This window comes from Salmo salar, unplaced genomic scaffold (genome assembly GCF_905237065.1).
Source record: "Salmo salar unplaced genomic scaffold, Ssal_v3.1, whole genome shotgun sequence".
Classification (NCBI taxonomy): Eukaryota; Metazoa; Chordata; class Actinopteri; order Salmoniformes; family Salmonidae; genus Salmo; species Salmo salar.
Genome location: NW_025550374.1, coordinates 7,771 through 29,741, shown reverse-complemented (window position 1 = coordinate 29,741; position 21,971 = coordinate 7,771). Strand labels below are relative to the sequence as shown.

At 39.0% G+C, this 21,971-nt stretch overlaps 2 protein-coding genes across 3 annotated transcripts; one reads left to right on the top strand and one right to left on the bottom strand.

Annotated features, from left to right (window-relative positions):
* The first annotated feature begins 435 nt into the window (after positions 1–435).
* On the top strand, positions 436–11,666 carry LOC123739331 (uncharacterized). Its single transcript, XM_045713734.1, has 5 exons — positions 436–499; positions 2,022–2,339; positions 2,669–2,789; positions 3,215–3,251; positions 11,204–11,666. The coding sequence occupies exons 1-5, from the start codon at positions 436–438 to the stop codon at positions 11,294–11,296; spliced, it is 633 nt and encodes a 210-aa protein (XP_045569690.1). The 3' UTR covers positions 11,297–11,666.
* A 249-nt stretch (positions 11,667–11,915) lies between these two features.
* Positions 11,916–17,613, bottom strand: LOC123739332 (nectin-1). 2 transcript variants are annotated; one of them, XM_045713735.1, is made up of 11 exons: positions 17,518–17,613; positions 16,054–16,389; positions 15,474–15,758; positions 14,452–14,484; positions 14,175–14,280; positions 14,012–14,077; positions 13,789–13,818; positions 13,657–13,716; positions 13,496–13,513; positions 13,293–13,355; positions 11,916–13,043 (listed from the first exon to the last, which is right to left on the bottom strand). In XM_045713735.1, the coding sequence occupies exons 1-11, from the start codon at positions 17,570–17,572 to the stop codon at positions 13,022–13,024; spliced, it is 1,074 nt and encodes a 357-aa protein (XP_045569691.1). In that variant the 5' UTR covers positions 17,573–17,613; the 3' UTR covers positions 11,916–13,021. The 2 variants fall into 2 exon arrangements, with proteins under 2 accessions (XP_045569691.1, XP_045569692.1); XM_045713736.1 differs by having other exon boundaries at positions 14,175–14,268.
* Between the last annotated feature and the right edge of the window lie 4,358 nt (positions 17,614–21,971).

The window sequence follows — 21,971 nt, the reverse complement described above, 5'->3', positions numbered from 1 at the left end:
TTTACCTAGCAGGGTCTTGTAGATGACCTGGAGCCAGTGGGTTTGGCGACGATTATGAAGCGAAGGCCAGCCAACGAGAGCGTACAGGTCGCAGTGGTGGGTAGTATATGGGGCTTTGGTGACAAAACGGATGTTAAAACGGACATATCTGTGACCAATGGTTATCCTCCATTTGTTCATTTATATCTGTTTACCATTTGTTCATTATAGGTTCTGAACCATCGGGAAGAGTTTCAATCAGCTCTTGATATAACTTGGCAATCAACTTCTTTGTCGTAGCAGCTTCTTTCAGTATGTTTTCTATGCTAGATGCCTTAGGTTCATCCAGATTCTGTTGAAGTGATTGAATATGATTTCTGAGTTGTGAGAACTGAAAGAAATCGGCCTTGGATAATGTGATTCATTCAATGACAGTATAGATCCATCATAGTAAACATGTTAAAAATTCATGATGCCACTTTGGAACATGACTTAAAGGTGTCATCACTAAATGCTGGAGGTAAGGTGGGGTTATTCCAAATAAGGGTGCCTGGCAATGTTGTTTCTTTCCACCTCATGAATTTGATGGGGGTATGATGGATTACATTGAAAAAAACTGTGGAGATTGTCTGAAGACATCCTTTTTCTTATAAACCCTGTTAGATCTGAGTGAATTAACCTTTGCATTACTGTTTCTATGCCAACGAAAAGCCAATACCTTAGCAATGATTTTGTAATCCACATTCAAAAGTTATACTGGGCAGAAGATCCGCATGACAGTGGATCATTATCTTTCTTTTTAAGTAGGGTGATTGTAGCCAAACATAGTGACTGGGGAAGTTCATTTTTCTCTAGAGCTGCTGTGAGCATAATAACATAGGCCTTAGTAATCTGGGATTAAAGTGTCTATAACATTCCACTGGGAATCCATCATTACTAGGAGATTTCCCAATCTGTAGATTATTGATGGCCTCCAACAGTTCACCTGGGGTAATGTTTAATCCATATTCCTTTTCTCTGGGTCATTTATAATTGGTCAAATGGCCTTATTGAGGAAAATGTCTATATATTCCTTTGAATTTTTGTTTTGGGATTGATACAGATTGTGATAAAATATTTTAAAGACTCTCTGCAGATCGAGAGTTTATTGTGTTATATTCAATCTTCAAAGTGTTCAACTGTTGACGGGTGTCAACATTTCTATCTAAACTGTGTTTTCTTTCTAAGTCGTGGATTTTCTGTTCTAGTATTTCTAATTCGATATTGGTCTTATTTTTCTTATGTGAAGAGTAAGACATGATACAACCTCTCATGTATGATTTAAGAGTTTCCTAGACTACAGTTGGACATACTTCATTGTCTACATTAATTTCCAAAAACATGTCTATCTGTGTGTTGCGATATGAGGTAAACTCCTTATCTCCAAGAAACATTGTGTTGGATCTCTATGTCTCTGCTATTGGCATAGGAGGTTGAGCTTAAACGTGAAAGACAATGGACTATTGTCCATAATTATTATAGGAAGGTATTTGCATTCAGAAACAGTCAATTAAAGCCAAGTTTATAATAAATAAGTAAATGACTGAATATGAGTTTTGGAGGTGAGAGTAATAGGAGTATTGTCTTTCAGTTGGATGTTTCTATCTCCACAGTTCACACAGACCCATCTCTTTAATGTTGTGGTTTAATACCTTAGACATGTTAAGAAGAGGATATAGTTTAGTTGATGACTTGTTTAGAGTTGCATCCCGTACACAGTTAAACCCCCCCATATTATATTCCTGTTACATTGAGATAGTTTTGGTATGAGGTCATTATTTCACTTTGGGTCGTCTTCATTTGGGCATTAACAATTCAGTAAAGTAACTTTTTATTGTGCCAGGTTTCTTTTTACCATTGTAAAACATCCATTTGTGTCTGTAGTAATTTCTGTAGACTGAAATGGGACTTTTTATTAATGAGAATTGATAGTACTACTCATGCTCAATCAAACCGATCTCATGAATAATATACTCACAATCTGTTTCTCTTCCTGTTTACAGTGACTCAAGAGAAAACATTGGAGACCGGAGGAGCAGATGCCACTCTTCTCTGCCCAAACCAAACTCTCACTGACATCATTGTTGTAGTATGTCACAAATATAGAGTTATACGTGAGGGTCATGAGTGTGAAATTGCACTAGAATTTGAGACAAATCATACCAACAGCACTTGTGACCCCAGAGTCACACTACAGACAGAGAATGACAGAGTGTTTCTACACATTACCAACATACAACCATCTGATGAAGGGAACTACACCTGTGTTTGTACACATTATAATGGCAATTCTGATATAAACATAGATATTTCTGTCAATGGTAAGTGTTTGGTCTGATGGGATTGTTCACAATCATTTTAAAATGAACTCCAGCATATCTTATCACCACATATTTAGTGGCATGCCTGTCATGTGCTTACCTTTATGTTCTGTCAGTGTTTTGTGGTCTTGTTTCGTAACATCTGTCATAGAACTTACACCTGACAGAACTGAGAATTTCTGTAGTCACAATATTGGATTTTGTCATCAATACATGTAATAATGTCTTAAAATGTAGATACTGTCAACAACATGTTGCCTTAATGTAAATGAACAAGATGGCGGAAGAGAAACATACAAGATCATAATATATATTTTCCCCTTTCTCAGGAACCCAAGTGCAACAGGCCACAGACAACAGTCTCTTCTATTGGGGGATGATAACAGGCGTTGCAGCATGTGTAGCTGCCCTGGTGTTTGGTGGCGTAATCATGAGGAAAATTCATCTCAGGTAAGATAAAACTAATAGTTTGGTTAAAAGAGTTTCTGTCATGAGTGTTTGACAGATTTTTGGTATTTGAATAATTACTTGGAAGAACTGTTGTAGAAATTATGCATTCCCAAATATATTTTAGTTCTACAATGAGGATATAGTACTGAATTGGTGTCAGACTTACATGCAATGCTATGAGTTCATGGGGGCTTCAACCAAAATGTAAAACGAAACTAGGCTAGATGTTCAACTGACATCTGTGACCAGTGAGTAGTTTCCAATAGCTGCACTGTTGTGGCTTCTCACTTCTCATTTCCTGTCAAAAACGAGTGTGGTGAAAAAAACACGTACACTGCCCACAATCATTTAGCTCCGGAAAATGTGCTGTGTAAAACATGTTTCATTTGGTGCTATGTTAACTCTTGTTATTTTTTGCTCAACAGGAGAACACAGCTACAAGTGTCTGGAACCGTCAACGAGGTGCCACAACACTGCTTGCTGTTGCCTGTTAGTCAGATGAAGGCATCTGGGTCCTCATTTATAACCGTTGTGTTCATTTCACAATAAATATCTGCATGCGCCATTTCTGAAAAGACTGCACACTTACAAATTGAGATGTATAAACTTGGTGGATGCCATACATACGCATGCTTCCCGTTATAAATCAGACCCACCCTGAACCTGTTCACTTGTGAATGAGCATTAAAATCTGCCTGAAAAACCTTTTATGGTGACAGTAACGACCTATTTTGCTGTGTACTGAAATTAAACCATGGCCGTTTCTAAATAGCAGTTGGCGAGCTTGATAAAATGTCTCTGGAGGTGTTGGCAGAATGTTTTAAACTTTTACAGTGACATTTGCTGAAAAAACCTATTGCAAATTGTTGTGGACCTGTAAACAGATTGTAACTTTTTAATATGCTGCACTGGCTGTGAATTCTGAAACATTGTCTACTCAGATAGAAATTACAACTACAGTATAGGCCTACTTACAGTGGTAGCCTACTCACTTCAATATAAAATATCAACTGTCTGTTCTTCTGTTAAAGTCAGCTGTTATAAACCGCACTCCCTTTCGCATGATATTATAGCTTAATAGGCCCAATTAAATGGTCATTTATATTATGTTTATACATTAAGTATTGTCTAGTCGAGAAATTTGACAGTACAGTATTCAGACGTAGCCTACAAACGTCAATGGAAAAGGTGAACCTTCTGTTCTTCTGTTAAACTGCGCTCGGATCGGCTCGCATAGAGCAAAGTAGCTTATCCATTTGGTACTGTGAAGTGGGTCTAATTATATTTACGATTCAGTCATTTAGCAGACGCTGTTATCCAGAGCGACTTACAGTAGTGAGTACATACATTTTCATACTGGTCCCCCATGGGAATCGAACCCACAACCCTGGCCATGCGCTACCAACTGAGCTACACGTGACTTAAATAACAAATGTGATGAATGGTAGCCTATCCTAACTTGTAAGCCTATAGGCTATGAAACCATCACAGTCAGAAAAGGTGAGGAGATTTTTCTGCAATCATGGAAATGAAATAAATACTAAAAATATGCCTATTTCTAACTAGAAAATGGCATTTACTGAAGTAAATGTGGTGTGTTTGCTTGTCTTGAAGTATGTATGGTTGTGAAATAGTAGTACTGGTAGTGAAGGCAATAGTAATGGTAGTAGTAGCAATGGTAGTAAAAGGGTTTTCATAGGCTATGTTTTAGTTATAGTGACCTATTTTGGGGTGGTTTGTAAGTGTGAAGTTATTATAGTGGGTTATAGTGGGCTAGTATAGTAGGCTACAGTGAGTATTATATCCTCATAAGCCATAGAATGGGTTTGAAAGCTCTCAAAATGCTTTAGTTTGAACATTCGGAATGTTTTGTGGCAGTGATTTCAGTTTTGAATGTTGAACCCTACATTCCGCAATTGAAATGAATGGGGATACAACAAGCTTCATAGTTTATGAAGTAGGACTGATAGCAAAAAGATGTGTAGTCTGCACATGTCATCATTGAGGTGGTGTTTGTAGCTGTGGTCAGTAGTTGTGGTCAGTAGTTGTGTGGTTGTGTTGTAGGTTCTTTAGGCCTTACAGTATGGACATGGTCAGTAGTTGTGGTCAGCAGTTGTGGTCAGTAGTTGTGTGGTTTGTTTGGTTGTGTTGTATGTTCTTTGGGCCCTACAGTATAGATGTGGTCAGTAGTTGTGTGGTTGTGGTCAGTCGTTGTTGTCAGTCGTTATGTGGTCAGTGGTTGTGATCAGTAGTTGTGTTGTTCTGTTTCTGGTTCTTTGGGCCCTACAGTATGGATGTGGCCAATAGTTGTGGTCATTAGTTGTGTGTTCAGTAGTTGTGTGGTTGTGGTCAGTTGTTGTGGTCAATAGTTGTGGTCAATCTTTTGTGGCTGTGGTCAGTAGCTGTGGTCAGTGGCTGTGCGGTCAGTAGTTGTGTGGTTAGTAGTTGCGTGGTTGTGGTCAGTAGTTGTGTGGTCAGTAGCTGTATGATTGTGGTCAGTAGCTGTGTAGTTGTGGCCAGTAGTTGTGTGGTCAGTAGCTGTGTGATTGTGGTCAGTCATTTTGGTTAGTAGTTGTGGTCAGTAGCTGTGTGGTTGTGGTCAGTATTTGTGGTCAGATTGATTGATTGGTAGATAGGATATTATAGCCTGAACATTTGAAAGTTGGTTTAGTGTTTCTAGCTTGAACGGTTCAAGAGTTACTGTTGTTGAGTAGTGTATGCTAATTTATGAAAATGCATATACGTTTTGTCAGTCTGCACATGTGATCGTTGGGGTGGTGTTTGTCGCTGTGGTCAGTAGTTGTGTGGTTGTGGTCAGTAGTTGTTGTCAGTAGTTATGTGGTCAGTATTTGTGTGGTTGTGGTCAGTAGTTGTGTTGTTCTGTTGCTGGTTCTTTGGGCCCTACAGTATGGACGTGGTCAGTAGTAGAGGTCGACCGATTAATCGGAATGGGCGATTAATTAGGGCCGATTTCAAGTTTTCATAACAATCGGTAATCAGTATTTTTGGACACCGATTTAATTTTTATTTTTCTATTTAACTAGGCAAGTCAGTTAAGAACACATTCTTATTTTCAATGACGGCCTAGGAACAGTGGGTTAACTGCCTTGTTCAGGGGCAGAACGACAGATTTTTACCTTGTCAGCTCGGGGATTAGTTTTTGCAACCTTCCGGTTACTAGTCCAACGCTCTAACCACCTGCCTTACATTGCACTCCACGCAGGCGTGGCAGGCTGACTACCTGTTACGTGAGGGCAGCAAGAAGCCAAGGTAAGTTGCTAGCTAGCATTAAACTTATCTTATGAAAAACAATCAATCTTAACATAATCACTAGTTAACTACACATGGTTGATGATATTACTAGTTTATCTAGCGTGTCCTGCGTTGCATATAATCGATGCGGTGCCTGTTAATTTCTCATTGAATCACAGCCTACTTCGACAAACGGGTGATGATTTAACAAGCGCATTTGCAAAAAAGCACCATCGTTGCACCAATGTACCTAACTATAAACATCAATGCCCTTCTTTAAAATCAATACACAAGTATAGATTTTTAAACCTGCATATTTAGATAATATTGCCTGCTAACATGAATTTCTTATAATTAGTGAAATTGTGTCCCTTCTCTTGCGTTCTGTGCAAGCAGTCAGGGTATATGCAGCAGTTTGGGCCGCCTGGCTCATTGTGAACTGTGTGAAGTCCATTTATTCTTAACAAAGGCCGTAATTAATTTGCCAGAATTGTACATAATTATGACATGACATTGAAGGTTGTACAATGTAACAGCAATATTTAGACTTCCGTTAGATAAAATACGGAACCGTTCCGTATTTCACTGAAAGAATAAACGTTTTGTTTTCAAAATGATAGTTTCTGGATTCGACCATTTTAATGGCCAAAGGCTCGTATTTCTGTGTGTTATAATTAAGTCTATGATTTGATAGAGCAGTCTGACTGAGCGATGGTAGGCACCAGCAGGCTCGTAAGCATTCATTCAAACAGCACTTTCGTGCGTTTGCCAGCAGCTCTTCGCAATGCTTCAAGTATTGTGCACTTTATGACTTCAAGCCTATCAACTCCCGAGATTAGGCTGGTGTAACCTATGTGAAATGGCTAGCTAGTTAGCGGGGTGCGTGCTAATAGCGTTTCAAACGTCACTCGCTCTGAGACTTGGAGTAGTTGTTCCCCTTGCTCTGCATGGGTAACGCTGCTTCGAGGGTGGCTGTTGTCGATGTGTTCCTGGTTCGAGCCCAGGTAGGAGCGAAGAGAGGGAAGGAAGCTATACTGTTACACTGGCAATACTAAAGTGCCTATAAGAACATCCAATAGTCAAAGGTATATGAAATACAAATGGTATAGAGAGAAATAGTCATATAACTACAACCTAAAACTTCTTACCTGGGAATATTGAAGACTCATGTTAAAAGGAACCACCAGCTTTCATATGTTCTCATGTTCTCATGTTCTGAGCAAGGAACTTAAATGTTAGATTTTTTACATGGCACATATTGCACTTTTACTTTCTTCTCCAACACTTTGTTTTTGCATTATTTAAACCAAATTGAACATGTTTCATAATTTATTTGAGGCTAAATTGATTTTATTGATGTATTATATTAAGTTAAAATAAGTGTTCATTCAGTATTGTTGTAATTGTCATTATTACCAAAAAATATATAAAATCGTCCGATTAATCGGTAGCGGCTTTCTTTGGTCCTCCAATAATCGTCATCGGCGTTGAAAAATCATAATCGGTCGACCTCTAGTCAGTAGTTGTAGTTGTGGTAAGTAGTTTTGTGGTTGTGGTAAGTAGCTATGGTTCAGTAGTTGTGGTCAGTAGTTGCGGGTCATTAGTTGTGTGGTCAGTTGTTCTGGGAAGAAGCGGTCAGTAGTTGTGGTCAATTGTTTTGTGGTTGTGGTCAGTAGTTGTGTGGTTGTGTGGTCAGTAGTTGCGTGGTTGTGGTCAGTCATTGTGGTCAGTAGCTGTGTGGTTGTGGTCAGACATTTTGTGGTTGTGGTCAGTAGATGTGTGGTCAGTAGGTGTGGGGCTGTGGTCAGTAGTTGTGTGGTTGTGTGGTCAGTAGTTGCGTGGTTGTGGTCAGTCATTGTGGTCAGTAGCTGTGTGGTTGTGGTCAGACATTTTGTGGTTGTGGTCAGTAGATGTGTGGTCAGTAGGTGTGGGGTTGTGGTCAGTAGTTGTGTGGTCAGTATTCTGTGGTTGTGGTCAGTCGTTGTGTGATAGTGGTCAGTTGTTGTGTGGTCAGTCGTTTTGTGCTTGTGGTCAGTAGTTGTGGTCAGTACTGCTCAGTAGTTGTGGTCAGTACTTTTGTGGTTGTGGTCTGTAGTTGTGTGGTCCGTAGTTGTGTAATTGTGGTTCACTAGTTGTTGTTAGTAGTTTTGTGGCTGTGGTCAGTAGCTATGTGGTTGTGGTCAGATTGATTGATAGGATAGCCTGAACATGTGAAAGTTGGTGTAGTGTTTCTAGCTTGAATGGTTCAAGAGTTACTGTTGTTGAGTAGTTTATGCAAATCTATGCAAATGAATATAGTTGATGAAAATATATATTTTTTTATTAGAAGTTAGGATAGCCTGAATGTTTTAAAGTTAATATTTTAGATTAATTGGCCAAGGAGCAGGATCATTTTTAATAGCTACCTCTGTAATAATGCCCAAATTACACTAGTGGGAATTTATTGCCCTCCCTTTGCCTCAACATGTGCTCTTAGCCAATTGTCTGATTTGCTATCTAACTATACTAACTCTGAATTATTAATTTTGTGGTGATCTTAATCTGGATTAGTTGATGCCAGCTTCTGATAGGCTGAAAGTTATCTTCATTGATCTAAATCTAACTCCGCTGAACCAAACCGCCCCAACTTTAAACAACATGAAAAATATACTCTTTTAGGTATTATTTTGACAAATGCTCCTCATAAGTATACAGCCAATTTTTGCTAATGAGTTCAGTGACTATTGTCCCGTTGCCTGTATAAGAGCTAAAAATCTATCTAAATCTTGCCCTTGCATTATTACAAAGAGAAATGATAGGAATTTGAATTAACAACAATTCTTGTTGAAAGGGGGTTGTGACCGACTCAGATCAGGCCCTAAATTGTTTACTTCTTTGCTCAACTCTGTTGTAGATAAGCCTGCTCTGTTCAATAAACTAAGGGTAAGAGATAGAGCTAATTCACACATGAACTATCAGAGAAACTTCAAGAGAGAAATTTAGTGTGGGCTAAGGCTAACTGATTCTACGTAAGACTGGCAGTCCTTCAGATGCATGAGAAATAGATGTTTATCCCTGGTTAGAAAAGCTAAATCAACATACTTGTTGAACTGTGCATCTGAGAATGGTGAGAATTCAGGTGCCTTCTGGAAGGTAGTCAAATCTCTGAAACAAAATTCCATCCCCTCATTACCCCTGCAGGTTATAACAGCCTCTCCATAACAGATAAGATGGACATTTGTAGTGCTTTTAATAACCACTTTGCTTCAGTGAGCCACCTATTTCATAAAATAGCTTCTGAAAACTAGAATTTAGAAAGTTTTTTAACTTCTCATTCTATTCTTAATTAACACCAATCTGGTTTTAGACGTGGACATAGCACTGTTTCAGCAGCAACACTTAGATGATGTGCTACATTGTTTAGACCATAAAATCATTGTGCTGCCTTGTGTTTTGACTTGTCAAAGGCATTTGATACAGTTGACCATTTCTTACTTGTTCTAAGGTTGTCTGAAATAGGCCTAGATCAGGCATTATGCAATTTGTTCAAGAACTATCTAACAGACAGGACACAATGTTTGCTTACTGACGCTATCAAATCTAGTTTCCTCAATATTACGAAAGGTGTGCCACAGGGGTCAATTTTGGTCCCTGTTCTCTTCACTATTTATATAAATTATATTAGTCTATCTGTTTAAACCTGTAACATTCATCTCTACGTGGAGGACAGTTATTTACTCCTGCGCCCCCTCAGTACAGCAGGCCATTCATGCCCTTCAGCATGGGTTTAACTCAATTCAAAAATCACTTACTGATCTTAAACTACTGCTAAATGCTAATAAAACCAAATGAATGTTGTTCTGTAGGTCTCGTAATATTGACCCTGAGGACATGCAATATTGACCCACATTTGCACATTGAAGGGAGCCCATATTGAGCAAGTTCCCCATTATAAGTACTTGGGTATTGGGATGAAGATAAAACACATTGAAAAACTGACACAGAAGTTGAGAATTAAGATTGGTTTCTTTTATAGAAATAAATCCTGCCTCACTTTGGAAAGTATAAGGAAGATTGTTCAAGCAACGCTTCTCCCAGTGTTTTATTACGGTAATATAATCTACATGCATGTGGCAGCCTCAGTTTTAAACCTTTAGATTCAGTCTATCACTTAGCACTGCGTTTTGTCACTGGGGACAATTTTCATACACATCACTGCATTTTGTATAGTTTTCTTACCCGAGAGTCTCTGACTACCAGAGAAGGGCCCAGAATTGGATACTTTTTGTATATAAAGCGGTTCTTCAGAGACTCCCCCCACTACCTCAGCTCATGTATTGACTGGAGATCCAGCAATTTTCAGACCCGCTCTCTGGACTGGCTGGTTCTGGAGGACCCGCAGGTCTCCACTGACCTGGGGACAAATTATTTTAGTTTTTATGCCTCAGCTCATGGAATATCCTTCAGGTCACCTTGAATTTAGTGTTTGTTTTGATTGATCTTGTTGTATTTACTGTATTGATATTATGTATTGTATGTTCATGTTCACAGGGCTCCCTTACAAACGAGATCCTGGTCTCAATGCTGACCCAATATATTTATTCCTATGGTTCTCATTCAAACCCGTGTTAACTTAAGAACATTTTAAATGGCTATAGCTCAAAAAGTATACACAGCATCAAAAATACTTTGACAAGCAATCTAAGTTGGGGCAGTCTGGACATTTGGAAGTTGGTTTCATTTTAATAGCTTAAATCTTGTAAACTTTAGAGTGAGCAGAATAAATATAATAATAATAGGAAGAAGAAATCTAGAGTTGTGCTTTGCTTAGCAAGGACACCTAATTATTTTACAATGCAAATATAAAATAGATTTTTTTCGCACTTCTCACTAACCGCGAATGATTGCATTATATTTAGCTACCTGTTTTACTGTTCTGAATAAGAGTGTTATATATTCCTGCACAATGCTAATACTAGGCTACGTATGCATTCTTGTAATGCAATATTTCAACCACTTGAAACTGTGCGTACTCATGGTCTAAAGTTAGCGTTTGTGCGTATGCAGCGTTTATTAATGAGGCCCCTGCAGACTGCGCTCTTTTACATTTTCTGTTGAATTTTCCAGAGCCCATATAAGATTCTACTGTGTAATATGGTGACATATTGTTAATGTCTTTGTAGGAGGAGCAACAGGACATGGAGCCCTTCAACATGTTCACAAGGAGAGACAATGGGCTTTACTCAACTCTACAGCTGCCACATCCTAACCCCTGACCCTCTGGCACCGTTGACCAATGACGACATGGCATTAGACACCTTCTCGTAACAGCTAGCTATACAGCTATACGGTAGAGTGGTAGATATGCATTTACTGTGATTATTTTGATTACTGAAAATGCAATTTCTTTCTTTGTCTGACTTGCCATATATCAGCCTCTCCTTTACTGTAGATGTTCTGTGGTTGTTGTAAATATCAACACATAGTGTCTGCAGGCTGCACATCTGTTATGGAAATACAAGTGTTATATACAGTACATGTCTAAAAAAGTATAGCTGTTCTGTTGTTTGCGGTTAGAACAAAGCATGTTTCTGTGGAGATCACCTGATCCCAAAATCATAATCTTTTCCACCAGGTGTCAGTGTACTGTTGTAAAATACAAATTTTTTCCTGTCATAAACATGAATGCGAAATCAGTAAAAATCCCAACTGCCACTGAATTCAAACTGTAACTTTAGAACACAGAATATTAATGTAGACCTGTTTTATAGTTTCCGTTTCCTATATAGGCCTGGCTACATTAATTAGGCTACATGTTTAAGTGCATATGTTAATTAAAAAAACACACCAAACAACTAGTAACTAGCTGGATATGATTTATTATAACTGTTTTCCCCAAAAATGTATGTATGCTGTAGCCTATGTACTTCTGTGGATGCAAGGCCAGTCTATTTAAAGCATGAGAACTGTTTCATGGTGGCCTGTCTGTCATTTCCTTCCTGCACATCAGTTAGCCTGACTATCCATCCACATCGCTCCTACCAAACACCACGCTCACTAGCGTTTCTTCTCCACCATGAGTCTGGATTTGCTTTCCTCACCGACGTCTTAAGAATGTGAAAACATTCTCACCATTCTGATTGGTCCCAGAAACTGATTGGTTGAGACAGAGTTGGTTTACATGAATCACGTCATTGGCTTTGACATTCTGATTGGTTAGAGACTTCCAATTGCTGGTTCATTTATTTTGTACAATACCCCTCATTTTGATGTCAGCACAAATTATTTCTAGTATGGCAACTTTGGTCACTTATACTTGAATAACTTAAAAAAAAAGTAAAAATAATTCACATGTAGTGATAAGGCCACACAGAGGGCCAGAGATAATTACAGACACGTGATAATCTGAAGTACCCAAAAAAGCTCACTCGATGTGATCTTATAAAATTCCCCCCAGAACTTGAAAGTTACCAAAATTCTGGTAGTTTACTGGTAATATACCCTCCCTTTGAAACCTTAAATTGAATAGAATAAATTAAACATTTTCCAGAAGGAACATCAGTTGTGGCACGTCACACAAGATAAAGAAACAGCAACACACATGACAGATACACATGCTTACAAGGTATATACAAGATAAACATTTAAAAGCTATACTGATGCCTGATGGCAGTACTGCATATTTATTGTTTAGTGGAAGTGTCCAATAGGGTTGATTTTCCATTCTTACGTGTGTGGTCTTTGTAAATGTCTCAGAGAGCTTTTTGGTTTCTCCCTACAATCTTTAAACTGACCTGCACAACTCTCCCTAGGCCCTACAGTATCATGACCTGAGACAAACCAGGCAACTAAGATAACTGTTATGACAGGCTCAAAACAACATCTTAAAAGGATTGCTTTTAAAAAACAGATTGATTTGTCACAGACTTTTAAAGATAAAATAACATGAACCAGATTAGTCAGTAATGATCAGGTGTGTGTGGCAATATGAGTACAGTCACTCAGTAGTCATTGAAAAGGTTCCTGAGAAAGAAAAGAGGGGGAAAGAAAACGTAATATTTCAATTGGATGAAAACACAGGTCATTGTGAGGTAATAAGATGGTCTGACAGCCACTGTAACACACATAACAGAACAGATACTAACATGTAGCTGAGTGTATGATGCAGTCACCATGACTACTCTATGACCACCACAGTAGTACATCATTTCAGAGCTTCTTCCTCAAGAAGAGACTACAGCAGACAGTGAGAGAATGAAGTTGTAAACCTACCTCTTTACAGCCTCCTGAGCTGGTTGTATCCTGCGCTTCTCAGACGAGCTGAGGGATGGTATCCTGAAAGAAGAGGACATTTTTAAATTATGTTTCGATTTTTGGGTTACTGTAATTTATACTAAAAGTGTTGTAACATTCTCAATATCGTCTGTTTCACGCTTTCTATCGGGATAATCAAATAAAGTTGTAAAAATACTCACATTTGTGACGGACTGGAGCTTGGTGTGAAAGAGATCAAACCAGACAATGTACCGGCAGGAAACATACACCACAGAAATACATTTCCAAGTTTCATTCCCAAGTTTCTTGATCAATGAGAGAAATTACAGAAGACATTAAGAGACTATGAAAGTAAACCTACTTCTTAGTCAACCTACGCTTGATCGCTGAGCTGTTTGGTGAGCTGGTTGACGAGTGTGACCTGAAAAAAACAAAAGGTAATAAAATGATTATTTATCTTAAAAGCTGTTAAAAATGTGGAAGAGATACTCACATTTGTGATGGACTGGAGGATGGTGTGACACTGAAATAAATACAAATAGACAATGTACTGACAAGAACCACATCATCTGATTCATTATTCATTCATTACAATTATTTAATCATGAAGAATGTACCTGTATAGCACATATTCTCAGAAAATGTAATTATCATGTTTTCTTTCAAATAGGTATCCATCATAATCTCTTAAATGTTCTTTAGAATGAGCATCTTACTGTTTGGATGTTGCTGGTGTCTTTAAGGAAGTTCTGCTGATTTCAGGGTCAGGAACTGGGGGTTTTCTACATCAAATTAGAGATCAACTGGTAAACAACTGGCAGTCAAATCACATTCAATTCAGAGTAACTGTTCAGTTTCAAAGAAATAGTTTTTATCTACCTGGAAGAGGTATCTTTTCTCCTCTTTTGCAGCCATATTACACAGAATACAGCAATGAGACACACTGAACCCATCACTGCACCAATCACTGCACCAACCACTGCACCTGTGAATGAGAGAGATGACAAGAGAAGACAGAGGTCAAATTCCCAGGTACACCACACTAACGCTTCATACATGTAAATATGGCTCTGCACTACACCTGAAAGTTGAACAGTAAAAGAGTCAGTCAATAGGTTGATTATGACCTGTCATTATTAGAATAACAACCACTTACCACTGATCTTGTTATCAGAGACCTGAGATTGACCTAGAACAGAAATACACAGGAAGTACTTCATCATGAACACAGACAGTACTTCACCATGAACACAGGCAGTACTTCATCATGAACACAGGCAGTACTTCATCATGAACACAGGCAGTACTTCATCATGAACACAGGCAGTACTTCATCATGAACACAGACAGTACTTCATCATGAACACAGGCAGTACTTCATCATGAACACAGGCAGTACTTCATCATGAACACAGGCAGTACTTCATCATGAACACAGACAGTACTTCATCATGAACACAGGCAGTACTTCATCATGAACACAGGCAGTACCTCATCATGAACACAGGCAGTACTTCATCATGAACACAGGCAGTACCTCATCATGAACACAGGCAGTACTTCATCATGAACACAGACAGTACCTAATCATGAACACAGGCACTACTTCATCATGAACACAGACAGTACTTCATCATGAACACAGGCAGTACCTCACCATGAACACAGGCAGTACCTCATCATGAACACAGACAGTACCTCATCATGAACACAGGCAGTACTTCATCATAAACACAGACAGTACTTCATCATGAACACAGGCAGTACTTCATCATGAACACAGGCAGTACTTCATCATGAACACAGACAGTACTTCATCATGAACACAGACAGTACTTCATCATGAACACAGACCGTACTTCATCATGAACACAGGCAGTACCTCATCATGAACACAGACAGTACTTCATCATGAACACAGACAGCACTTCATCATGAACACAGACAGTACTTCATCATGAACACAGACAGTACTTCATCATGAACACAGACAGTACTTCATCATAAACACAGACAGTACTTCATCATAAACACAGACAGTACTTCATCATGAACACAGGCAGTACTTCATCATGAACACAGACAGTACTTCATCATGAACACAGGCAGTACTTCATCATGACATCATGTTCCTGATCATGTCAATATATTACACATTGATCTATAGACATTTCTCACCAGTAATTGAAGCTGGAATCACCATGGAAGCATTCTTGGTGACATCACTGAAGGACATAGAAGCAACACACCTAACTTCTTTGTTAGTTAGACTGGACACTAGCACTGTTACAGTAGTTGTCATAGTGACAGTTCCATTGGGATGGGTGACATCAACCATGGTGGAATGTTCTATCATCATGTCATCCCAGGTCACTATAGGAGCAGGTCGTCCAGTAGCAGAACAGGACAGAGTGGTGTGACTGTTGTTGGTTTGTGTGATGAGTATTGAGGGTCCATACAGCTCTATAGGACAACAACAAACACAGTGAATGTAAACACTATAATGTTTTCATGCACATGATTTACTAAATGATTCCATTTAAATTATTTACTAAATGATTCCATTTAAATTATTTACTAAATGATTCCATTTAAATTATTTACTAAATGATTCCATTTACATGATTTAGTAAATGATTCCATTTTGATAAATGGTTTCAAGACATTGGAAGTATGAGCTGATGAAATGGCTGCCTGAAGTTCTGAAGAAGTTGTTCTGGGTCAATCATTTACAGTACATTATGTTATCAGATTTTACCATTTACGTGGAGACAGGTCGTTCCACTGATAGGTCCATCTGGAAAGGTGTTAAACAGACACTTGTAGCAGGACTCGTCTCCTCTTGACACTCCTCTGATGACAATAGAACAGTTCTGCAGTCCCTCGTCTTCAAACTCCACTTTCCCCTGAAAAGGTGGGTTGACATTGGAACCGCGTTTGCTGTAAGTGGCCACATTTTCATTCGTCTCTGTTGTCTCTTTTTGCCAGGTTACTTGCCGCACGTCTTTGGGTTTCATGAGCTCACAGGTTAAGACTGCATCTTCTCCCAGGGTTGCTGTGACAACCTGCTGTGTTCTCACCAACTGAGAGAGCCCTGCATGAAGACAGTTACAATAGTTCTTAGACACTAGTAGTACTCAGAATGGTCAGAAGGGGGAGTATGGTGGTAAGGGAAGTCCAGTCTAGGAGGGAGGAAGTTATGGGACCTGTTGTAAAACTATCAATTTCTATCAATTTCAGGATAGAATGTACATGATATGTGCATAAGGCCACAGCATACATCAACATTAAAGTACTCTTTAGAGCGACATCAATCATTCCATACAGTAAGAGTATGGAGCTGCAGATGAAATCATGCATTTACTATAGTCAAATGAACTGGTTTGTCAACAGTTAACACACAATACGCATGTGTAACCGGTGTGAAATGGCTAGCTAGTTACAGGGGTGCGCACTAATAAAACAAATGTATTAATGTCCAGAATTGTTTACAGACACTTTTGTGTATAGCTCAGCTACATTTTTTTGTTTATTAACCTTTATTTAACTAGGCAAGTCAGGTAAGAACAAATTCTTATTTACAATGACGGACTGCCCCAGCCAAACCCTGACGACGGTGGGCCAATTATGCTATGCCCTATGGGACTCCCAATCACGGCTGGATGTGACGCAGCCTGGATTCAAAACATGTACTGTCGTGACGCTTCTTGTACTGAGGTGCAGTGTCTTTTATCACTGCGCCACTCGAGAGCCCAATGATTTTTAAGTATGTCACACTCTTGTTTTAATGTATATATTGAATTAGTCAACTTTACAGATCAAATTTGATCAAACACTGTATAGCCTCAAAACATTTATTTTGATATCATGGATGGTCAATCCTTGCATCCATTGGTTACATTAGTCTCATAGTCTATTAGCACCCTCTAGTGGCTGAAAGCCTCATGTATCTTGTCCTAGTTCTGTGAAATCTGTCTTACTACTTTTTGCTAATAAATACGAATTATTTAACAATTCAGAGTTGGTGGCTATTTACCCATGCAACAAGAAGATTGAGCTACAGCTTCAATATGACATGTATTTCGTATTGTGAAATTAACAGGTTTGTCAACAGTTGTAAAAGCACAGAATTAGATCACGACATTGGCACTAACAATATCGCGCCACTTTCAAAGTGGTAGTCAAATACGGTATTATCATGCATAAAACTGATATAACTCACCATTAGGGAGGAATATGAGCAGAATGAACAGAGAGTTGAAGAGTGCAGGAGACATGGTGAAAATGTAATTTACTACTACAGTAATGAAATAAGAGAAAAGAGCGGGAAATTCCTTCTTCCCGTATGGAGCCTGCTCCATAGCCTGGGCACCATTCTGTTTATGCTCTCTTGCCAACTCCTCATTGAATTTTCATACCAACAATGTTTGGCTTGGCAATGACAATAGAGTAGGCAAAAGCACAAACGGATCTGGGACCAGGCTATCTCCTGCAAAAAAGTGAAAGTAAATTTGCTCTCTGTCTACAGTCACAGTTAAACTCAATCAATTTAGTATTATGTATATCTGCTGGGGAAATTTGCTTAGGCTTTTTCTTCTTTAGAAGCAGGAAAATAATAAAATTGTCCAATAAACTGTGGAATCTAACACAACAAGCATCTGGAAAGTCTGTATTTATATAATAAAATAAATGACGATATGATCTCAAACTCGACACACTTCAGTCTAATGAAAATATGGTATCAAACAATCGTCCTCAACATGACATGCAAGCGGTACCGATGCACCAGGTCTGGACCGTGAACAGCTTCTACCCCCAAGCCATAAGACTGCTAAATAGTTAGTTATATAGTTAACCAAATAGCTACCCGGACTATCTGCAATGAATATTTTTACACTAACTCATTTGACTCATCACATACGTAGCTGTTACTGTTTATCCTGTTGCAGTCACTTTATTCCTAGTTAAATGTAAATATCGACCTCAATTACCTTGTTATCCTGCACATCGACTCACTACCCCGTGTATATAGCCATGTTATCCTTACTCAATGTGTATGTATTATTACTTTTATTATTACGTGTTATTACATTTCTATTATTTCTATATTTACTTTCTCTCTACGTTGTTGTGAAGGGCCCCTAAGTAAGCATTTCACTGTTAGTCTACATATGTTGTTTACGAAGTATGTGACTTACAACATTTTGATTTTGAAGTTGTATGCATTACACTGACAGCAGGGGCGAAAATCTGATATCAACTTTGGAGGGGACAATTACATGAAATTTTCTCAAGAGCAATTCCTGAGGGGGACACCAAAAGTAGTGCTGTAACACATAGCCTACATTGTAATATGGTAAATGTATATTGAGGAACCAAAGAAATAAGGTGTTTGCCGTACTCCTAACTACCAGTACCCAAAACTACACAACTAATCACAACAGCAATACCATTGCCTTTAACAAATCTTAGTTCAGTCACCAGTTTAAGTTGAGAGTGGGGGTATCCATGGCATTTTCCAATTATGTTCCTATTTTACAAGTCAAAAAAATTGAGAACCTTTCATAATGTTGCCAAACAAAGACTCAACAAACTTACCTGAGACTCCCTGTCTCTGCCAGTCTGTCCCTGCATATCTGTCCCCAACTCTGCTGTCTGTGTGCCATCTGTTGCCTGCTCTGCCTAATGACATCATTGTGAAACATTTCCATTAGAATTTCATTTCTTTCTTATGAACATTTTATCAACTAGTCTTTGAGATATTAGGCTACTAGGGTTCTTACTATGCGTTTTGGTGTATTGAAAAATACTCTGATGTCCGTCTTTTATTTTTCTGCCATTTTTCTACCTGGCTGGCTGGCTGGCTACACACACCGTGTGTAGGTTATTTACAGTAGGAGATGGGCTTCTATCATCTTCTATCATTCTATTTGGGCTTCGATCTAAAAGGTAGCTAGCAAATGTGAAACGGATTAAAATGACAAGAGTTGACAGCTGTATGAGTTCACCATTTACACAACATATGCTGCAACCTTTTGTAATTTTAATAGTTTGTTTCATATTGGCTGGCTTCCAACAATAGCTGAATTTGCAAAGCTAGCGAGCACCAATTCAGTTTCAGTGGTGTTTGCTATAATCTTTGCTACCCGGGTTAAATAAAGGTGAAATAAAATAAATAAATAAAAGTTCCCTTGCGACAATTTAGCTTTTGCAACGAGACCATTAAATATATTTAAGACAATGGTAGAAGAGAGTGTAGTTCTGTTCAGTTTGGACTTCAGTTTATCGCTAACCTTATCACAGGGACTTTGAAGCACTAATTTACATCATCTGCATGCTGATCTTGGAATAAATTGACGATAGCAAAGATTCCATCTTTGACGACGCCACATAAATGGAATAGGTACTAGCTAGCTTAATAGTTAATATTTGCGCGCTAGCTCTGCATATTCAGCTAGTGTGTGTGCGCGATTGACTAGATTAACCTCACGTCAGTTACGTTCATTGAGTGCCTTTCAGACAGTAGATACAACCCCTCTGTTACCTTGCCAACTAAGGAACTGGCAGTGGATCAAACCATTGTGAGGCAAAGGGTGGGGGGGTCGCAATCTTTTGAAACTTAAAAACGCGCTATTAAGTGTCTATAATCAGCATAATTGCTTTCATTGCGTATTATTTATATTATTTAAATTACATAGTTATGTTTCAGTGATATATTGGGGGGGACAAATCATCTTTTTCCCAGGATGGGGGGTCGTGTCCCCCCGTCCCCCCGGGATTTCCGCCTGACTGACAGAGGAATCATAGATGAGGTCCGACAACAATGTAACTCAATAATACATGATGTAGGACAAGTTCATTAAAATGCATTGGAGAGATGGAGCACATGAGAACATACATGATATCTGAAGACAGTGGGCCTGGCTTCAGCTTTTTTATCTGTGGTGCAGGCCTAGGTAAATCAACAATGTTGTCATGGCAACATTTCCAGATAATGATATTGTTTCTCCTGGGCTATAGGACGTTCTGAACTTTGAAGGCCGAGCCTAGGCACTAATGACGCCAAAAGCATTACTTTACTTAAGTAATAACTACTATTACTAACTACTATTACTTAATTGATACCCAAGATTTACTCAACCAAACACACACCATAAGTCAGAACATTTTCATAACTTTTTACTACCACAAGACCTCATACACCTTACATCAATAAACGTTCAGCACGTGCTATCATTTTTAAATGGATTGAGGTGAAATAAGTGGAGGATAAAATATTGCAGACAAAGAAAATAAGTGGACCAATGTCATATTGTGTCAGAGAAGTGAACATTATCTACGCTCTTCTCTTTGGCCTTTCAATAAGTAAACAGCAGGTGGTGCTGCTGTCTTGATATGTGTTTCAGCCCAATGATAGCAACATTAGCTGCGGGATGGGGATGGAGAAAGGTAACATTACAAGCATGGACACTGCAATAATACCAGAAAATGAAGAATATATGTGTGGTTATGATGTGGTAAGACAGTTGGGTAACATAGTTATGACACCTTTTAGGACATACTTTTGGTCATGAAGTGTATGTGGACACCTACTTGGTCGAGCATCTCATTCCAAAATCATGGGCATTAATATGGACTTGGTCGCTCTTTGCTGCTATAACAGCCTCCACTCTTCTGGGAAGGCTTTCCACTAGATGTTGGAACATTGCTGCTGGGACTTGCTTCCATTCAGCCACAAGAGCATTAGTGAGGTCGGGCGCTGATGTTGGGCGATTAGGCCTGGCTCGCAGTCGGCTTTCCAATTCATCCTAAAGGTGTTCAGTGGGGTTGAGGTCAGGACTCTGTGCAGGCCAGTCAAGTTCTTCCACACCGATCGACAAACCATTTCTGTATGGACCTCACTTTGTGCACGGGGGATTGTCATGCTGAAACAGGAAAGGGCCTTCCCAAAATATTGCTACAAAGTACAGAATGTTACTGTATGCTGTACCATTACGATGTCCCTTCACTGGAACTAAGGGGCCTAGCCTGAACCATGAAAAACAGCCCCAGACCATTATTCCTCCTCCACCAAACTTTACAGTTGGCACTATGAATTGGGTCAGCTCGTGTTCTCTTGGCATCCGCAAAATCAAGATTTGTCCGCAAGATGGTGAAGCGTGATTCATCACTCCAGAAAAGGCATTCTTACTGCTCCAGAATCCAATGGCGGCGAGCTTTACAATACACCAGCTGACGCATGGCATTGTGCATGGTGATCTTAGACTTGTGTGCGGCTGCTCGGCCATGGAAACCCATTTCATGAAGCTCCCAACTAACAGTACTTGTGCTGATGTTGCTTCCAGAGGCAGTTTTGAACTCAGCAGTGAGTGTTGCACTAATTTGAAGGGGTGTCCACATTATTTTGTATATGTAGTGTATGATGACATAACAGTTAACGACACTTCCCACTTACAGAAAAATTGCTTCTCCTTTCGGGGGTTTCTTCTATAGAACTACAGCATGAGTGAGTACACATTGGCCATTTCATGGTTGATTGAAACTAACCAATACCTGCATCAGTTCTACACTTGATAAAAACACCCTTCAGCCTTATGGTGGTGCAGAATCTATCATTGTTTGTGTCTAAAGAAGGAAGTGGACCTGTTGATGTGTCTGTGGTAGATCATAAGACCT

Coding starts and splice junctions, on each gene's coding strand:
- LOC123739331 (XM_045713734.1), top strand. CDS start 436: ATGTTAAAAATTCATGATGCCACTTTGGAACATGACTTAAAGGTGTCA. Junction 2,340..2,668: donor CATAGATATTTCTGTCAATG/GTAAGTGTTTGG, acceptor CCCCTTTCTCAG/GAACCCAAGTGCAACAGGCC. Junction 2,790..3,214: donor ATGAGGAAAATTCATCTCAG/GTAAGATAAAAC, acceptor TTTGCTCAACAG/GAGAACACAGCTACAAGTGT.
- LOC123739332 (XM_045713735.1), bottom strand. CDS start 17,572: ATGTCTCCTGCACTCTTCAACTCTCTGTTCATTCTGCTCATATTCCTC. Junction 16,390..17,517: donor GCTCATATTCCTCCCTAATG/GTGAGTTATATC, acceptor GTCTTCATGCAG/GGCTCTCTCAGTTGGTGAGA. Junction 15,759..16,053: donor GACCTGTCTCCACGTAAATG/GTAAAATCTGAT, acceptor GTTGTCCTATAG/AGCTGTATGGACCCTCAATA.